At 42.5% G+C, this 15,078-nt stretch overlaps 1 protein-coding gene across 28 annotated transcripts in view; it reads left to right on the plus strand.

Annotated features, from left to right (window-relative positions):
• DOCK9 (dedicator of cytokinesis 9) overlaps positions 1-15,078 on the plus strand; it is a 248,544-nt gene that overhangs the window by 179,894 nt on the left and 53,572 nt on the right. For 19 of the 28 annotated variants that reach the window (XM_084880236.1, XM_084880241.1, XM_084880245.1 and 16 more), the window contains exons 24-31: positions 777-892; positions 1,137-1,206; positions 2,072-2,197; positions 3,003-3,074; positions 10,104-10,250; positions 10,477-10,560; positions 11,194-11,305; positions 14,838-15,016. In XM_084880236.1, the coding sequence (XP_084736362.1) occupies positions 777-892; positions 1,137-1,206; positions 2,072-2,197; positions 3,003-3,074; positions 10,104-10,250; positions 10,477-10,560; positions 11,194-11,305; positions 14,838-15,016 (906 nt within the window). Of the gene's footprint in view, positions 1-776; positions 893-1,136; positions 1,207-2,071; positions 2,198-3,002; positions 3,075-10,103; positions 10,251-10,476; positions 10,561-11,193; positions 11,306-11,609; positions 11,652-14,837; positions 15,017-15,078 lie in introns of all 28 variants that reach the window. The other 9 variants (XM_084880234.1, XM_084880233.1, XM_084880238.1 and 6 more) reach the window with 1 other exon arrangement.

A 15,078-nucleotide genomic window follows, 5' to 3' on the forward strand; every position in this document is an offset into this window, starting at 1 on the left:
TGTCTCCTTAGGGGAATATTTTTTAAAAGTAAAGTAGCATTCTAGACATGGGAACAAATTGTAAGAAAGGTGAGAAATGCAGTAGAAGTTTATTTGATTTAAGCAAATTGGACTAGGGATCCTGAAATCACAGAATCCCCTTTGGTTGCCTCAGAGACAGCCATGTGACTTGAAGAAGAACCTGTGCGTTAGTTTCCTATTAGTTCTGTAAGAAATTACCACAAACTAGGTGGCCTATAACAATACCATGTATTATCTTACACTTCTGTAGGTCAGAAGTCCAGTAGGAGCCTCAATGGGCTGAAATCAAGGTGTTATTAATAGCGAGTTTCCTTTCTGGAAACTAGGGTGAACCTGGGTTCTTACCCTTTTTGGTTTCCAAATGCTGCCTTCATTCCTTGGCTTGTGGTCACTTCGTCCATCTCAACGCCAACAAGTTGCACCGCTGGCCATTCTTCCTTAGACACATCTCCCCCAACTCGCCTCTTCTGCCTCCCTCTTCCACTTCTAAGGACCCCTGTGGTCACAGCAGGCCCACCTGATTAAATCAGGAGCATCCCCCTATCTTAAGGTCAGCTGACTAGCATCCTTAATTCCCCTTGCCGTGTAACATATTCACAGACATGGACATCTTTGTCCCTTATCCTGCCTGCCACTCACTGCCTTCCTTTTGCTTTAGATACACTTCTCCCAACCTTATCTGAACTGAGTGAAAATTGCTTAGTGTTGGTTTAATGTCAGAGGATAACTCGGACTTTGGTATTTCATATCTGTAGAGCCTGCACGCCATGGAAGGCCACGTGATGATTGCCTTCTTGCCCACCATCCTAAACCAGCTGTTCCGTGTCCTCACCAGAGCAACTCATGAGGAAGTCGCTGTCAACGTGACACGGTGAGAGAGGGGTGAGGTGGGCACTCCCCTTCCCTTTCAGTCTATCCACATCTGGAGCACAGTCATACATATCCGGATGCATAGTGTGTGTTAAACATTATATTTAAGGCAGATGGAGAGATCTCATTTAATTCTTTGTTTCCTGTGGTGCCAATAGCATCGTCATTGTTCTACTGTGATAATAATGAAATGTTTCCATTTTCACATTACTATTCATTGCTTTATTCATTCCTGTGGTGTGTAGGGTCATTATTCATGTGGTTGCCCAGTGCCATGAGGAAGAATTGGAGAGCCACTTGAGGTCATATGTTAAGGTATGTAAAAATAAACTGTCCCAATCACTTAAATCTGTGGCTCTCCAATTTTCCTTTCTAAGAACTTATTTTTTAAAAAATCTAGTGATTTGGGTATATTTTGGGATGAAACTTAATACCTCTGCTTTCTTTTCTGTATCACATAGCCAGGAGTCCCACCTAGATGAGGGGAAGTCCAAAGCGGGCAGCCTTTCATTTATTTACTTAGGATCATTTTGTCAACTACATTTCTTCTTTTGTGGGTGCTGCCCGTGATGTGGACGTTTATAAAGAAGAGTATTAACTCACTCTTAGCGAGGCCTCTGGTATGGCTTCTTGTCTTCATTTTTTTCTTTTCCCAACTAAAATTTCCCAGGAACCCTGCTCCTCCCAAGATAGGAAGGTTGGCTCTGGCCTCCATCTACGTGCTGGGATAAACAGCAACAAGTTCTTCCTTTATGGACAATATTCAGTAAACATGGTGGCAGTGATTGTTCTAAACAGTTGCACACATTCCATTTAATCTTTGACAGTATGAATTATAGCTGCGTGTCCATCTAAAAAGTGAAGTTTGGGTTGTTGAGGGAATCAGTTAGCAGTATCATGTGACACATTTCCTGAAGTCCTTAGGAGGTGGAGCTACAGGCTGGAGGACCACTGGCCTGAGTCAGGTGATTCTCATATTTAGGTGGGTCCCCCAAAGACATCCTGAGCTCCCTCTTTCTGTCACATGACAACAACCCTTCCCACATTCCGTTTCCACACCTTCCTCTCCCACCCATGCCATTGTACCTGGGTCCCCGATCCTCATCCTCTGGAGCCTCCTCAGCTTTCAGCTCAGCTTGGAAAACCAGTGCATTAAAGCATCTTTCCCTTTTCTTCAAAGTACGCGTACAAGGCTGAGCCGTATATTGCCGCCGAATATAAGACAGTGCATGAAGAACTGGCCAAATCCATGACGGCAATTCTCAAGCCTTCTGCTGATTTTCTCACCAGCAACAAACTGCTTAAGGTATGTTGGGAGGCCAGCGTGGCTCTGCAGTATTGAAACTGATGAAAGAAACCTCAGACTCCTCAGCTAGATCAATTCGCTCTTTCTGTGTGCTGTTAGTGAGGATCATCACCTCCTAAAAAGCAGTGACAGAGTTAGTTCTTTGGTACCTACATTGCCCCTTGTACTGTGCTACTATGAAAGCTGCAAATTATTATTATACTCAAAGCTTCATGGCCTCTTTGGCATTAATAAATCATATTTTAATAATTGGAGGACCATGAGTTAGAGATTTTATAGGCAAGTGTCAGCAGGTGAGACTCAGCCAAGGGGAATGGCTGCAAATCTAATAGAACAGAGCCTCTTTGTGGGTTGCTGAGCTTATGTACCTGTCCCTGGCGGGATGGAGTCACTTATTGTCAGACATGTGAAAACAAGAGAACACCTGCCAGAAACTATGGTCCAATAATACCTTGCCAAGAGGTTCAGCCGTGTGTTTTTGGTCACATTTGTTTTATGTCAGTGACTTTGCCAGCCTAAGACTGTCACATGTCAAACTGCAGCTTGTGAGCCACATGCGGCTCTTTGGCCCCTTGCGTGTGGCTCTTCCACAGAATACCACGGCCTGGGCGAGTCTATTTTGAAGAAGTGGCGTTAGAAGAAGTTTAAGTTTTTTAAAAAAAAATGGCTCTCAAAAGAAATTTCAATCATGGTACTGTTGATATTTGGCTCTGTTGACTAGTGAGTTTGCTGACCACTGGCCTAAGAGAATAAAGGTCTCTTCCAGCTGGTTGTTTTGCTCACTGGAATCCTTTTTTTCTTTCAGTACTCGTGGTTTTTCTTTGACGTCTTGATAAAATCCATGGCTCAGCACTTGATAGAGAACTCCAAGGTGAAGGTATGTCGCTCCACCCTGTGATGGTTCCTAGAGAAAAGTATCTTTCATTGTGTTTATGGCTTACAGTACTGTTTTTCCAGTGATAAACCATTTTAGCTTTATAACAATCCTAATGTAGGCAGGGGGAGTATAAGTCTTACCCCTCATTTTACAGAAACTGAGGCCATGGTGCTTGAGTTACCTGCCCAAGCTGTAACTGCTGGTGAATGGAGGGAGCCAGGTTTGGAGACCACTCTGGCTCATGCCCATACACCTCACACACTGTGTTATTAAATCCTAAGAAAAATGTGTTCTTTCCTTTGACTAGCTTAGATATCTCCCAGTTTGTTGAAAAGGGAATAGTAGTTTAAGTATTCATTTAAAATGCATTTACCTGGTGTTTCTTAAGTGTCTTGAACATCTTAGACATTTCTCAGGGATTTAGAAGCAGGTCTGGTGCTACTTCACATCCTCTGTAGCCAATGAATGGACTCAGATAACTCAGTCACCCCCCGGCCCACCTCTCCTTGGTGCCGCGTGTGTGCCTCTGGACTGTGCCTATATGACTGGTTGCTGCCTGTCTGAGCCCAGATGCATTTTTATAAAATTCCAAGGCAGTAAATGCAGGTGGCATGCTGCGCAGCTCCTGAAATGCACAGCCTTGCAGTTGCTGTTGTGACTGTGAGTTCTTGCCACATCGTCGCATACAGAAGTGTGAGCTGGAGAAGTCTGGGTGAGAGCCAAAGGTGCTTGTGCAGGGAACCATTGTGGTGCCAGGCAAGTCTCTCTAAATGAATGTGGGGAGGAGGGCAGAGTCTCAGGCCCGGAGGGTCAGGATCTGGGCCATCTGGACTCCTGGAGGAAGCCTTGGGAAAGGCTGATGGGTTTTGTCAGGCTCCAGGTTGGTGGTTCAGACCCTAAAGCTGTAGTTTCCTCTAGTAGAGGCGGTGTGGGTGCCTGACCAGATGGTTTCCTTTTCATTCCAGCTTTAGCACACAGGGAGGTGCCAGATGGAGGTGGGCCCTGCCTTCCACCGAATAACGCACCATCCGAATCATGCCAGGACAGCCCGCCAAGGGAAAACTCTAGCAGACTGTCTGCTTGGCAGTGTGCTGCTAGTATACATGCATATATACGTGTGCCTACACCCACGTGCACGTACACACACGTAGGCAGGTTATTTGAATATACTACCTTCCTCTTAAAAATGTTGTTGTAAAAAAAAAATAAATACCGTAAATAAAAATGTTGTCATATGCAGGATGGGCTTTAGGCCTATTTCAGTTTGCTCGGGCTGTCATTCTAACTACCACAGCTTAAATGATAGAAATTTATTTTCTCACAATTCTGGAGGCTGAACGTCCGAGATCAAGATGTCTGTTGGTTTAGTTCCTTCTGAGTCCTCTCTCCTTGGCTTATCGATGGCTTCCTGTGTCTTAATGCTGTCCTTCTTCTGTGTCCTAATCTCCTCCTTTCTTATAAGGACCCCACCCATGTTGGATCAAGGCCACTTAATGACCTTGCTTTAACTTAATTACCTTTTTCAAGACTCTGTCTCCAAATACCATCATATTTTGAGGTACAGAATATGAACATAGGAGTTTTCAGGGGACACAGTTCAATTCATAACAAGGTCCCACTGGATATTTTATTATTATTTTTTTTTTTTGCTCTAAATCAGTATAATTACTTCAGAAAGATTGATGACTTGCTTAAGTTTAAAAATATAACTTATTTGTTATATTTTGAGCTCTTTATTGTACGCAGACTCAAGGGCTACGAAGTTAAATGTAGTGTGGTTTGTGCCCTCATGAATTTAGGTGGGAAAGTGTACAACTAGACCATGGGAGTGATGGTCAGGGAGATAATGAACAGTTTGGAAACACTCACAAGAAGTATATTTAAAATCAAGTATCCATGACCTCTTTCTGGGACCTGTGATGGGTTAGTAAAGGAACTCAATTGCATGTGCTTTTTACTCCAGAGGCCAAATTAAACCATGGACCTTTCGGGGGGTGGGGGGGGGAGGTAGAGATCTGAGAGCTACCTTCTGGTCCAACTCCTCCCTTGTCACAGAGGGTGAGATGAAAGTATAGACCCATGAAGTAACCTGCCCAGGGCTGCCTCACTGAGCAGAGCCAAGACCTGACTTATTCTGGAGTCAGAACCAGCCTTTCCCAGATGCTCTGCCATGTCCAGCCCCATAACCTAGTTCTCCAGGGCCTCTGGGATGTCCTTTGTTTTTGGAACTCTGTGGAACAAACCACTCAAATGTTACCAGCCACAGGCTTTTCCCAAAGTTAATTGTGTCTCGGTCCTAAAACAATATTTAGAGAGTTTTTAGAAGTAGCTTATTTTAAAATTGTTATCCAGCTTAAAAAAGTAAACACTAGCATCCACAAGGAGAAAATGTAACTATAACATAATTTGCTATAAAAAGAGATCCCAAATGCCCACTTACCACCTGGAAGAGTTGAACATTTTTGCTTTGGAAGGCTCCCCTCTGACCTTCTCTTCATGTCACCCGGAAACCAGGCCACTTTTTCCCTAATTCACACATTGTTGATCTAGACACTTTTCTCCCTTTTTTTTTTTTTTAAGCCTTCATTCAGTCTGCCTTATATTTTAGGACTAATGAGTTTTATGTGTTTGGAATCGTTATTTTTATACTTGCCTTATACTTCCATCTTAAGAATTGTATATCCTAGCCAAAACCGGTTTGGCTCAGTGGATAGAGCATCGGCCTTGACCAGAATCGAACCTGAAAGGTCCCAGGTTCGATTCCAGTCAAGGGCATGTACATTGGTTGCAGGCACATCCCTGGTGGGGGCTGTGCAGAAGGCAGCTGGTTGATGTTTCTCTCTCATCGATGTTTCTAGCTCTCTATCCCTCTCTCCCTTCCTCTCTGTAAAAAATCAATAAAATATATATATATATTTTTTAAAAATTTTATATCCTAGTCCCTGGTCCCAGTGTTCTGAATTTGAGGAACAAGTTCATGATCACCATTCCTGTATCACTGATGATTTCCAAAATCATGATCAAATCCTCTCAGAGTTTTTCTGTTTTCGACTGAAGATTATTAATCTCATCCAATGTGTTTATACTGTAACCTGATTTCCTTCCTCATTGGCAAGTTTTTCTTCAATTGTCAAGACCAGGCACACGCCTGGGCATGATCCATGTCAGAGCCAGATCATGCTTGTGGTGTTGAAAGTGTCCTTCCCCATGCTACCTGGCATTGATCGGCCTTTGGGGATATGGCATATGTTAGCTGAGGCCTTCAGTGCACACTCCCTGTGTTAGTGGGGTTGTGCACATTATTTTTAAAAATATATTTTATTGGCCGAAACCGGTTTGGCTCAGTGGTAGAGCATCGGTCTGCGGACTGAAAGGTCCCAGGTTGCGGGCACATCCCCAGTAGGGGGTGTGCAAGAGGCAGCTGGTCGATGTTTCTCTCTCATCGACGTTTCTAGCTCTCTATCCCTCTCTCTTACTCTCTGTAAAAAAATCAATAAAATATATTTATTTTTAATATATTTTATTGATTCTTTTACAGAGAGGAAGAGAGAGGGATAGAGAGTGAGAAACATCGATGATGTGCCCGCAACCCAGGTACATGCCCTTGACTGGAATCGAACCTGGGACCTTTTTAGTCCGCAGGCCGACGCTCTATCCACTGAGCCAAACCGGTTTCGGCGGGGTTGTACACATTTATGTGGAGGGGAAAATCTTGATCTCGATGTGAGCACCCCTATCCCTACCACGCTGCTCTGCCTGCTTCTGATGCCACAGTCTTTCTGAAGATGGAGGTGGCCACATGTGCCCACCCTCTCACCCCCAGCCAATCAGCTACCCTTTGTTATATTTGCTGAGGAAGGCTATGGATCGCAGCCTCTCTTTCAACATGCATCTAAAATAAGCAATTTCTTTGCTAGATGTGAGGATTTCATAGGTGGCATGTGCTAGGAATTTTAATAAGAGGTTTTTGAATAGACCTCTGAGACCTACTAAGTTTGTAACCCCGAACCCCACTGTGCCTCAATGGCAACATATTTTAGGTAGGTTTTATTTTCTATCATTTATATTTAGCACCTATAATTTCAGCAGACTCATTTTGCATTTCCTTTCCTCCCACGTTGAATCCAGCAAATTGCTGGCATTCCACAGGTGTGCTTGGAAAACCTGGCATAGGATAGGATGGATATATGCCCTTAAGTGCTACTTATTTAACCTTCAACCATTTTCAGGCTTAATTGAGCGAGGAAAGAGCTTTCATTTGAAAAGTAGAAGGAGAATGGTATGGTTCGTGTTCTAAATGGACTGTTTGGACTTCCCCTAAGCCATAATTGTGAATCCTGTACCCAGACAATAGCAGAATGTTTATGTCCGTGCTTTCATTCATGAATAACTGCTTTGAACAGTTGTTTTCTCTGTGCAGAGCATTAAGCAGAAATGCACGTGGATTAGAGGACACATCCTCAGCCTTGAGGCTGACATTGCCCTGGAGAATGAAGACATTCAGCTTGAAACAGTCAGAGGAGAGTGCAGGAAGGTGTATATGTGAGCTCCAGAATGACAGGAGATTGATGTGCAGATAGAAAGGGAATCTTACCTGGGCCTAGAAAGGCCAGGTTTAGAGAGAAGAGCACGAGCAGAGGCATGGGGAAGAGCTTGTGCCCAGGAAAGGCCTCTGTGGCAGAGCTCAGGCTGAGAGTAGAGGGAAAGAGTGAAAAACAAGATCCACTCAAAATAACAGTGAGGTTTTGGAGGGCTTTGAGGCAATGATTCGGTAAAGACCATAGAGAGGTAGAGTAGGTTCTTGAGCAGAAATGACGAGATGAAAGAGCATATAAGTGTCAGCAGAGAGGCTTGGAAACTTTTATATCAGTGAGTGTATCATCCCCTTGGAGTTTAGCCTGTGGAACCGATTAACATACCTGTCATGTTAGCTCTCTAACTGCAATAATCTGAAATGACATTTTAGGGTGATGCTGATGAAGATCCAGCATTGGAGGGAAGAGGTGGGATTGAGGATAAGGATGGAAAGCATTATAAATAAATAAGGGAGAATATTAAAACAACTAATTATTTGATTCAGCAATTCTACTTAAAATTATTTAGTGAAAAGAAATAAAAACATTCACAGAGGCTCTGGCTAGGTAGCTCAATTGATTAAAGCATTGTCCCCATAGACCAAGGTTGCAGGTTCAATCTCTGGTCAGGGCACACACAAGAATCAACCAATGAATGCATAAAAATGTAGAAAAACAAACTGATGTTTCTCTCCCCTCTCCCCCCACTTCTCTCTCTAAAAATAAATAAATAAAACTTAACATATTTACAGAGAGAACTGCATGTAAATGCTTATAGCAACTTAATACTCGTAATAGCCAAAAACTGGAAACAACCAAATGTCCATTAACTGGTGAATGGATAAACAAATAGCGGTAACTCCATACAATGGAATACTACCTAGTAATAAGAAAGAACAAACTACTGATTCTTGCAGCAACATGGATGAATCTCAAGAGCATTATGTTAAGTGCAGGAAGTCACTGTGATGATCATGCAGACTTCATGCAGTATGAATGAGCCCATTTTATGACATTCTAGGAAAAGAAAAACTACAGGGACAGGAAAGAGAGCAGTGGTCTCCAGGGGTTGAGGTGGAGGGAAGGGATTCCGAGGGACATGAGGGAACTTTTGTGGTGAAAGAAATGTACTATATCTCAGTTGTGGTGGTGGTTACACAACTGTATTCACTGGTCAAGACTTAGCAAACTGTATACCTTAAAATGGTGAATTTTAGTATACTGGTATGTAAATTAAACCTTACTAAGCCTGATTAAACAGAACATAGTAAAGTCAGGGTGTTGTTTTTTTTGGGGGGGGGAGGGGGCACTTAGATGTTATGTTTGAGAGCATACAAGAATGGAGCTTTTGAGAGAGATAATTAGGAATGATTTACCAGGAAAGACAGACATGATGTGTTATACTTGGGATATCTTAAGCTTCAGAGCCATGGATTCAGCCACGTGACAGCGATCTGAAATAACAGTAACCTAAGAAAAAAGTTTTTATTTCTTCCACATCAAAGTCCACGCTAGAAATAGGGGTTCTGTTCCACAAAGTGTATCAGAGTTTCCCACATTCTAGATTTGGCTGACGGTAATGTCACCGTTCTCTGTGACATGGTAATGTGCCCCTTTCTTTCCTGTGAACTTGTAGTAATATCTAGAGCCTCAGCCCCATGCAGCTTTGATTTGCTTTTTTGCCAGGGATGCTTCATGCACTACTGCATCACACCAGGAGGTGTACAAGATCTGGTTGTCCCGCTTTTAGTTAGGACCGTATTGACTAACACAGCAGCTTTTCAACATGCAATACCTGACTGTTGGATTATGGTTGATCTGGATTTGACTCTTTGTTAGGTTGATAGTTGTGTGACTGAAGACACATTTGCTTAATCTGACCCTCTGTGAAATGAGGTTTAAACTCATGATGGATCTTATAATAATTCAATGGAAAGTACATAAAAATGTCTTGTGCAGTTACTGACATGTCAAAGATTTACAGCGAGTGGTAGCTAATTGTTGAATGGCTTGAGTGTAATCTCTTAGGTAAGCATTCTTGGTGGGGGAAAATTAGAATTTAAAATTAATTTGAAGAGGACTGAAGCTTAAACCTAATGTGGTGTTTTCTGAAGGGCTCTGAGAGGTACAGGCTAGAATCACCCTAAGTACTGGGTAAAAGCTCAGGTCCTGATCAGCGTCTGGCTGCAGGCACATCTCCACGTTTCTGTCAACATCTCCAGGCGGGCCTTTATCACGCCCCAGTCTGAAACCTCAGCTCTAATCCACAGAGATCCTTTGAAGGATTAGAATACTTGTACAGTGCCTTGAGAGAAGAAAGAATAACTCATTTTATCTAATTTCAGGTAAATAAGATTAGAATGCTGTATTATTTAAGTGGACTCATGGAGGGGATATTTCCCCCAAAGGGTTGCAACTTAAAAACTAATAAGTGCTCGCTCTAAATTCTTTCCAGGTATTGCGAAACCAGAGATTTCCTGCGTCTTATCATCATGCAGTGGAAACCGTTGTGAATATGCTGATGCCACATATCACTCAGAAATTTCGAGATAACCCAGAAGCATCCAAGAATGCGAATCATAGCCTGGCTGTCTTCATCAAGGTGGGGAGCGCCAGGCGAGGGGGCGCCTGCTAAGGGACTGGGATGTCCTTTCTGGAGGAGTAACCAGTGTGTAGTAGTCCACAGTTAGTTGCTCAGTCAGGGTCAATTGCATGTTTGTATGCTGAAGGATAGACATATTAACAGTAAAGACAGATTAGAACCCAAACCCAACTTTCCAAAAAGTTTGGGCCTAAATGCTTAACGTTATGGGTTGTTTTGTCCACAGAGATGTTTCACCTTCATGGACCGGGGCTTTGTCTTTAAGCAGATCAACAACTACACCAGCTGCTTTGCTCCTGGAGACCCGAAGGTAGTGTGTGTGCTACACCCTGTTCTTTTTTTCTCGCTCACTCACTTCCAGAGACTCGCCTATTTCTCTTGGTTCACATCAGAATTTTCTTTCAGTCCCAGAGGCACGACTCACTCCCCTCTTGAAGATACTAACTAGTACCCGTTTGCATTAATGTGTGAGATGTTAGGGACACGGGAACTCCAAATGTGAAATAAACATATCTATTTGATTTTTTCATAAACACCTGGAATGACTTCTCAACTGCAAAACTGAAAGTTTGTGTGTTGGGAGTCACAGTTTATTTAGCGAGGTAATAGAAGTGGCCGCGGCCTTTCCCTCACTCAGCTTTTTTATTGTATTCAGTCTGTGTCTATAACTGTAAACTGACTGAAATCCTATTTTAGTAGGAGGAACATAAATCATAAATGCCCTAAAAGTCGGTGGAGAACATCATTTAATGAAATGTGTTCTCAATTTTCAAACAAATCCCTGCAGTCATTCTGAAATCTAAAATAGCACAGAGCTTGCTGTTCCAAGAAGGTCAAGAAGCGAAAGACTGGGTCTGTTATTTCTTACAGGTTTTTTAGGATGCTGGAGAAAGTATCCAGTGAGGTATTAACTTAGGACTAAACATATATTTTTTCCCTGCAGACCCTCTTTGAATACAAGTTTGAGTTTCTCCGTGTGGTGTGCAATCATGAACACTATATTCCATTGAATTTACCGATGCCCTTTGGAAAAGGCAGGATTCAAAGATACCAAGGTAATCTTACCTTTATATTTATTTATTTTTCACTATGAGAATCATTTGTTTTTAATACGATGAGAGAATTGAATCCAACATGACATTAGAATTTTAAAAAGTTTTTTTTTTCTAGCTAAATTCCCATTTTTAAAATATTGGTAAAATTTTCTATGGGAACTTACTCTTCCACAAATTTACTAGACTACAGATCATGGTAACTCTTTTTCATTGAGACATTCCTTTGCTTAAACAATAGAAATCCATTTTACTCACTGCAGTTTATTTTTATTTGTTTCACTTTTCCTTTTTTCTCATGAATTAGCTTTTCTTTCACCAGCTGTGGAGTCAAATGACACTCCTGTAGGTAGGTGTGGGGTGTGACGCTTGCTGTCTTGCATTTTCCTCCTTTAATAGATAAAGAATGCAAGTGGTTGCTGAAATGCTTGCACATGCTGTTCATCCAGGCATTTCTCATACACTTCGGTCAGTTCTTAAACTCATGGTAAACCATGAACGTCTTCTCACTGTCGCTAAGACATTGCTGTAACATCCCAGGGAGGCATCTTGCTTTTTTGTTCCTGGGTCCTCTGGGGGGTTTCTTTAAGAAGTCAAACAAAGAGCTTGCTCACTCCAAAAGTGTATTATCCCATCGTTTTCACAGACCTTGTCCTTAGTGGTGGCAGTAGCCGAAGTCACAAGCCACATGGCTTTCCACATGCTTTTACGTTTGCATGTTGGGTCTGTACTCACTGTCCTGTATCCTCTTTCAGTTCAGCTCACATTGATTTCTTTATCTTCATTGAGTAAATCAATGCAGCCTGCCAGGTCTGTGGGGTGATCTTGACTGGGTTCAGTGCCTGTATGTGCTCAGGGTTATTTATGCTAAAGGAAAGAAGAAAGTAGAAGGATGCCACCAAGCTATTAATAACACCTAAATCGACTGACTCTGAAATTCAGAGAGGAATACACAAAGGCATTCATTCAGAGACATAAATATCTTCCCCCCAAACAGACTCAGACTGATTTTGAAGGAATGAGAAGAGGGATTGTGTCCCTAGAGTTGGCCATTCAGGGGTTCACCAAATGTTTACCCAGCACCAACTATGTTTAGCCTCAGGATAGAGTTGTGGACAAGCGTCCATGTAAAAATGTCTGAACCTGTGAAGAATTTTTGTAAGATTTTATTTGAACCAAACTGATGACCATTGCCAGAAAGCAGGACCGCAAACACTTTTTGGAATGGAAGTCAGCAGCTTCCTTTATGCATTTTGAATTATTAAGAAGGGAACCTAAAGAAGATTCCGTGAAGGTGGGAGAAAGCAAGGTGGGGATGAGACTATAGGACAGTTAACAAGAATATGTGCTTTTTTGAGGGTAGTTACTCTTATTGTGAAGGAATGTAATCTAGATGCACAACAAACAATTGGTCTTGCTTAGGATAAAGATAAACCTTTTAATAAGATAGTGATATGCCCCGGGTATCACTACCCACCATGACCTGCCCAGTTGGGAATTTGTGATCAGATCACCGGGTGACGTTACTTTCCGTAGAACCCCTTTTTCATACACACGAGGATGATATTCCCTGGCTGTTTTACCTAAGGAAGGTTTATATAGAGAATGTTAGAGATTGATAATTGCTAAGGAGAGAAGAACAATGCAAGAAAAGGGGCTGTGAAACAGGGTGACATTTGAGATAGGGTGACCAGGAAATGGTAATCTGAAAGTGAGGGGGCCGTGCATACCCCTGGGGAAAACATTCTGGGCCGAGGTAGCAGCCAGTTACTTAGCATCCCACTCCGCCAGCTATCTGGTCTCACTTCCCACTTGTCCCATATTTTAGACACATTTGCTACTCCCAGCTCCTCAACCGTGACATGCCTACTACCCCTGACAACCCCTCCACCTCAAATAGCCACCTCCCTGAGGGAGTCCTCATCGTCCTCCCCAGCCCAGTCACTCAGCACCTCCTACATGGTGCCCGCCAGGTCCCCTCCTCACCCTCTCCCAGCACCCCAACTGTGATTAATCCTGAACTTCAAGCCTCGTCACACCCTCCCTCACCTCACAGTCTGTTGCCAGCCCCCCTGGACTTGAAGACCGTGACTGTTTTTTCCTTTCCCCTGTCAGGATGCTGAGGGCAGCTCTTTAGACCCAGTGTTGGTATTCTGATGCCTGCCTCTCACTCTGGCCCAGCAGGTCCAATTGCTTATCCTGCAGAACTGAGCAAAGTGGAAACCCTTCAATGAGTGGAGACCACTCAGCAGATGGGCACAGACTCATAGTGGAATGCTAGGTATTTGGTGACAAGAGCGACTGCCCAGGCAGATAGGTGTGGGTCACCTATAGGTAGTTTACCTTACATTGACAGGAATGGGTGTTTTTTTCTCTCTCCCCTTCCTCTCCTTTCTCACAGCCTCATGCTCACGTGTACACACACACACACAAACGCATGCATGCATGCACACACACACAACCTATAGATTTCTTCTAAGAGGTTTATGTGAATTTAAGCTGGGAGCTGTCATTTGGATATATGGGGCTTAATGTAAAGAGTGGACATGATTACTCTGGAAAGACAAGCAATCTTTCTCTTGCTTCTGCTAAAGGGTTTCCTAGGGTTTGGGTTAGTATTTTGGATAGGTTTTAGGTTTAGGAGTAACTCATATGAACTAAAGTCAAAGGCGGGGTCAATAGATATTCCTCTAATAATGGATTAAGGATGAGAATTAAAATCCCACTGCAGCTTACTGAAAAGGTGTGTGTCAGCTTCTGAGTGATGCTTGGCTGCTTTTATTTGCCCTCTCTGAGCAGATTTCACATTTGCTTCTATCTCTGTTCCAGACGAGCTTTAGTGTTGTCATTTAGCCTGCTGATGATTTATGAGTCTGGGCTGGTGTTTTGTCCCTTTTGTTTTAGTTTATTCACCTCTAAAGGTGCAGAAGTATTAAGAGTATATTTTTTAAATTCTGCATTAAGTAAGTTTTTCATTTAGTGATAGCAAAATATATAGGTTATATACTAACTTGTTCATTTTAAACACATTGGATTTTAATGGGCATATATAGGCATTAATGCTTAGGGAATAGGTAAATAAACTCATTTATCATTCAGTAAAGAACATTTAAATAAACCATATATATTTATTCTTTCTTTAATTACATGTTTGTTATCCACATACCACTCTTGTGTAATACTGTCAATTGGCATAATAACTTTTTTACCTTATGTCAGTAACAAAATTATATTTGTAACTTAATATATGTTATTCTATATGATAAAAATTGGCACTAAAGCTGTTCACTTACTGAATTATATAGATGTCATATGCTTGGAAATAAAAATCCAGTGCAATTGTCTGTATTTAAATTTTGTTTTCGTTTAAGTGCCCTGGGTGTTGGGGAGTAGAGCAGTGATTTAGACAGTCAAGCTTTTCCCATTGGAAGCCACACCCAGACTGGGCTGAGTGTAGAGGGTGGGGTTTGATTTTTATTTGATTCAAAGAGCAGCACATTCTCGCTAACTAAAGCAGCTTCTGTCCTCATTTCAGATCTCCAGCTCGACTACGCACTGACCGATGAGTTCTGCAGAAACCACTTCTTGGTGGGCCTGTTGCTGAGGGAGGTGGGGGCCGCCCTCCAGGAGTTCCGGGAGGTCCGGCTGATCGCCATCGGCGTGCTCAAGAACCTGCTGATAAAGCATTCGTTTGATGACAGATACGCTTCCAGGGTGAGCGGTTCCCGGTGGAAGAAAACATAAGTTGATAAATGCCCTTTATGTGAAGTCCTATA

Source organism: Pipistrellus hanaki (genome assembly GCF_964339955.1).
Source record: "Pipistrellus hanaki genome assembly, chromosome: 3".
NCBI classification, from domain to species: domain Eukaryota; kingdom Metazoa; phylum Chordata; class Mammalia; order Chiroptera; family Vespertilionidae; genus Pipistrellus; species Pipistrellus hanaki.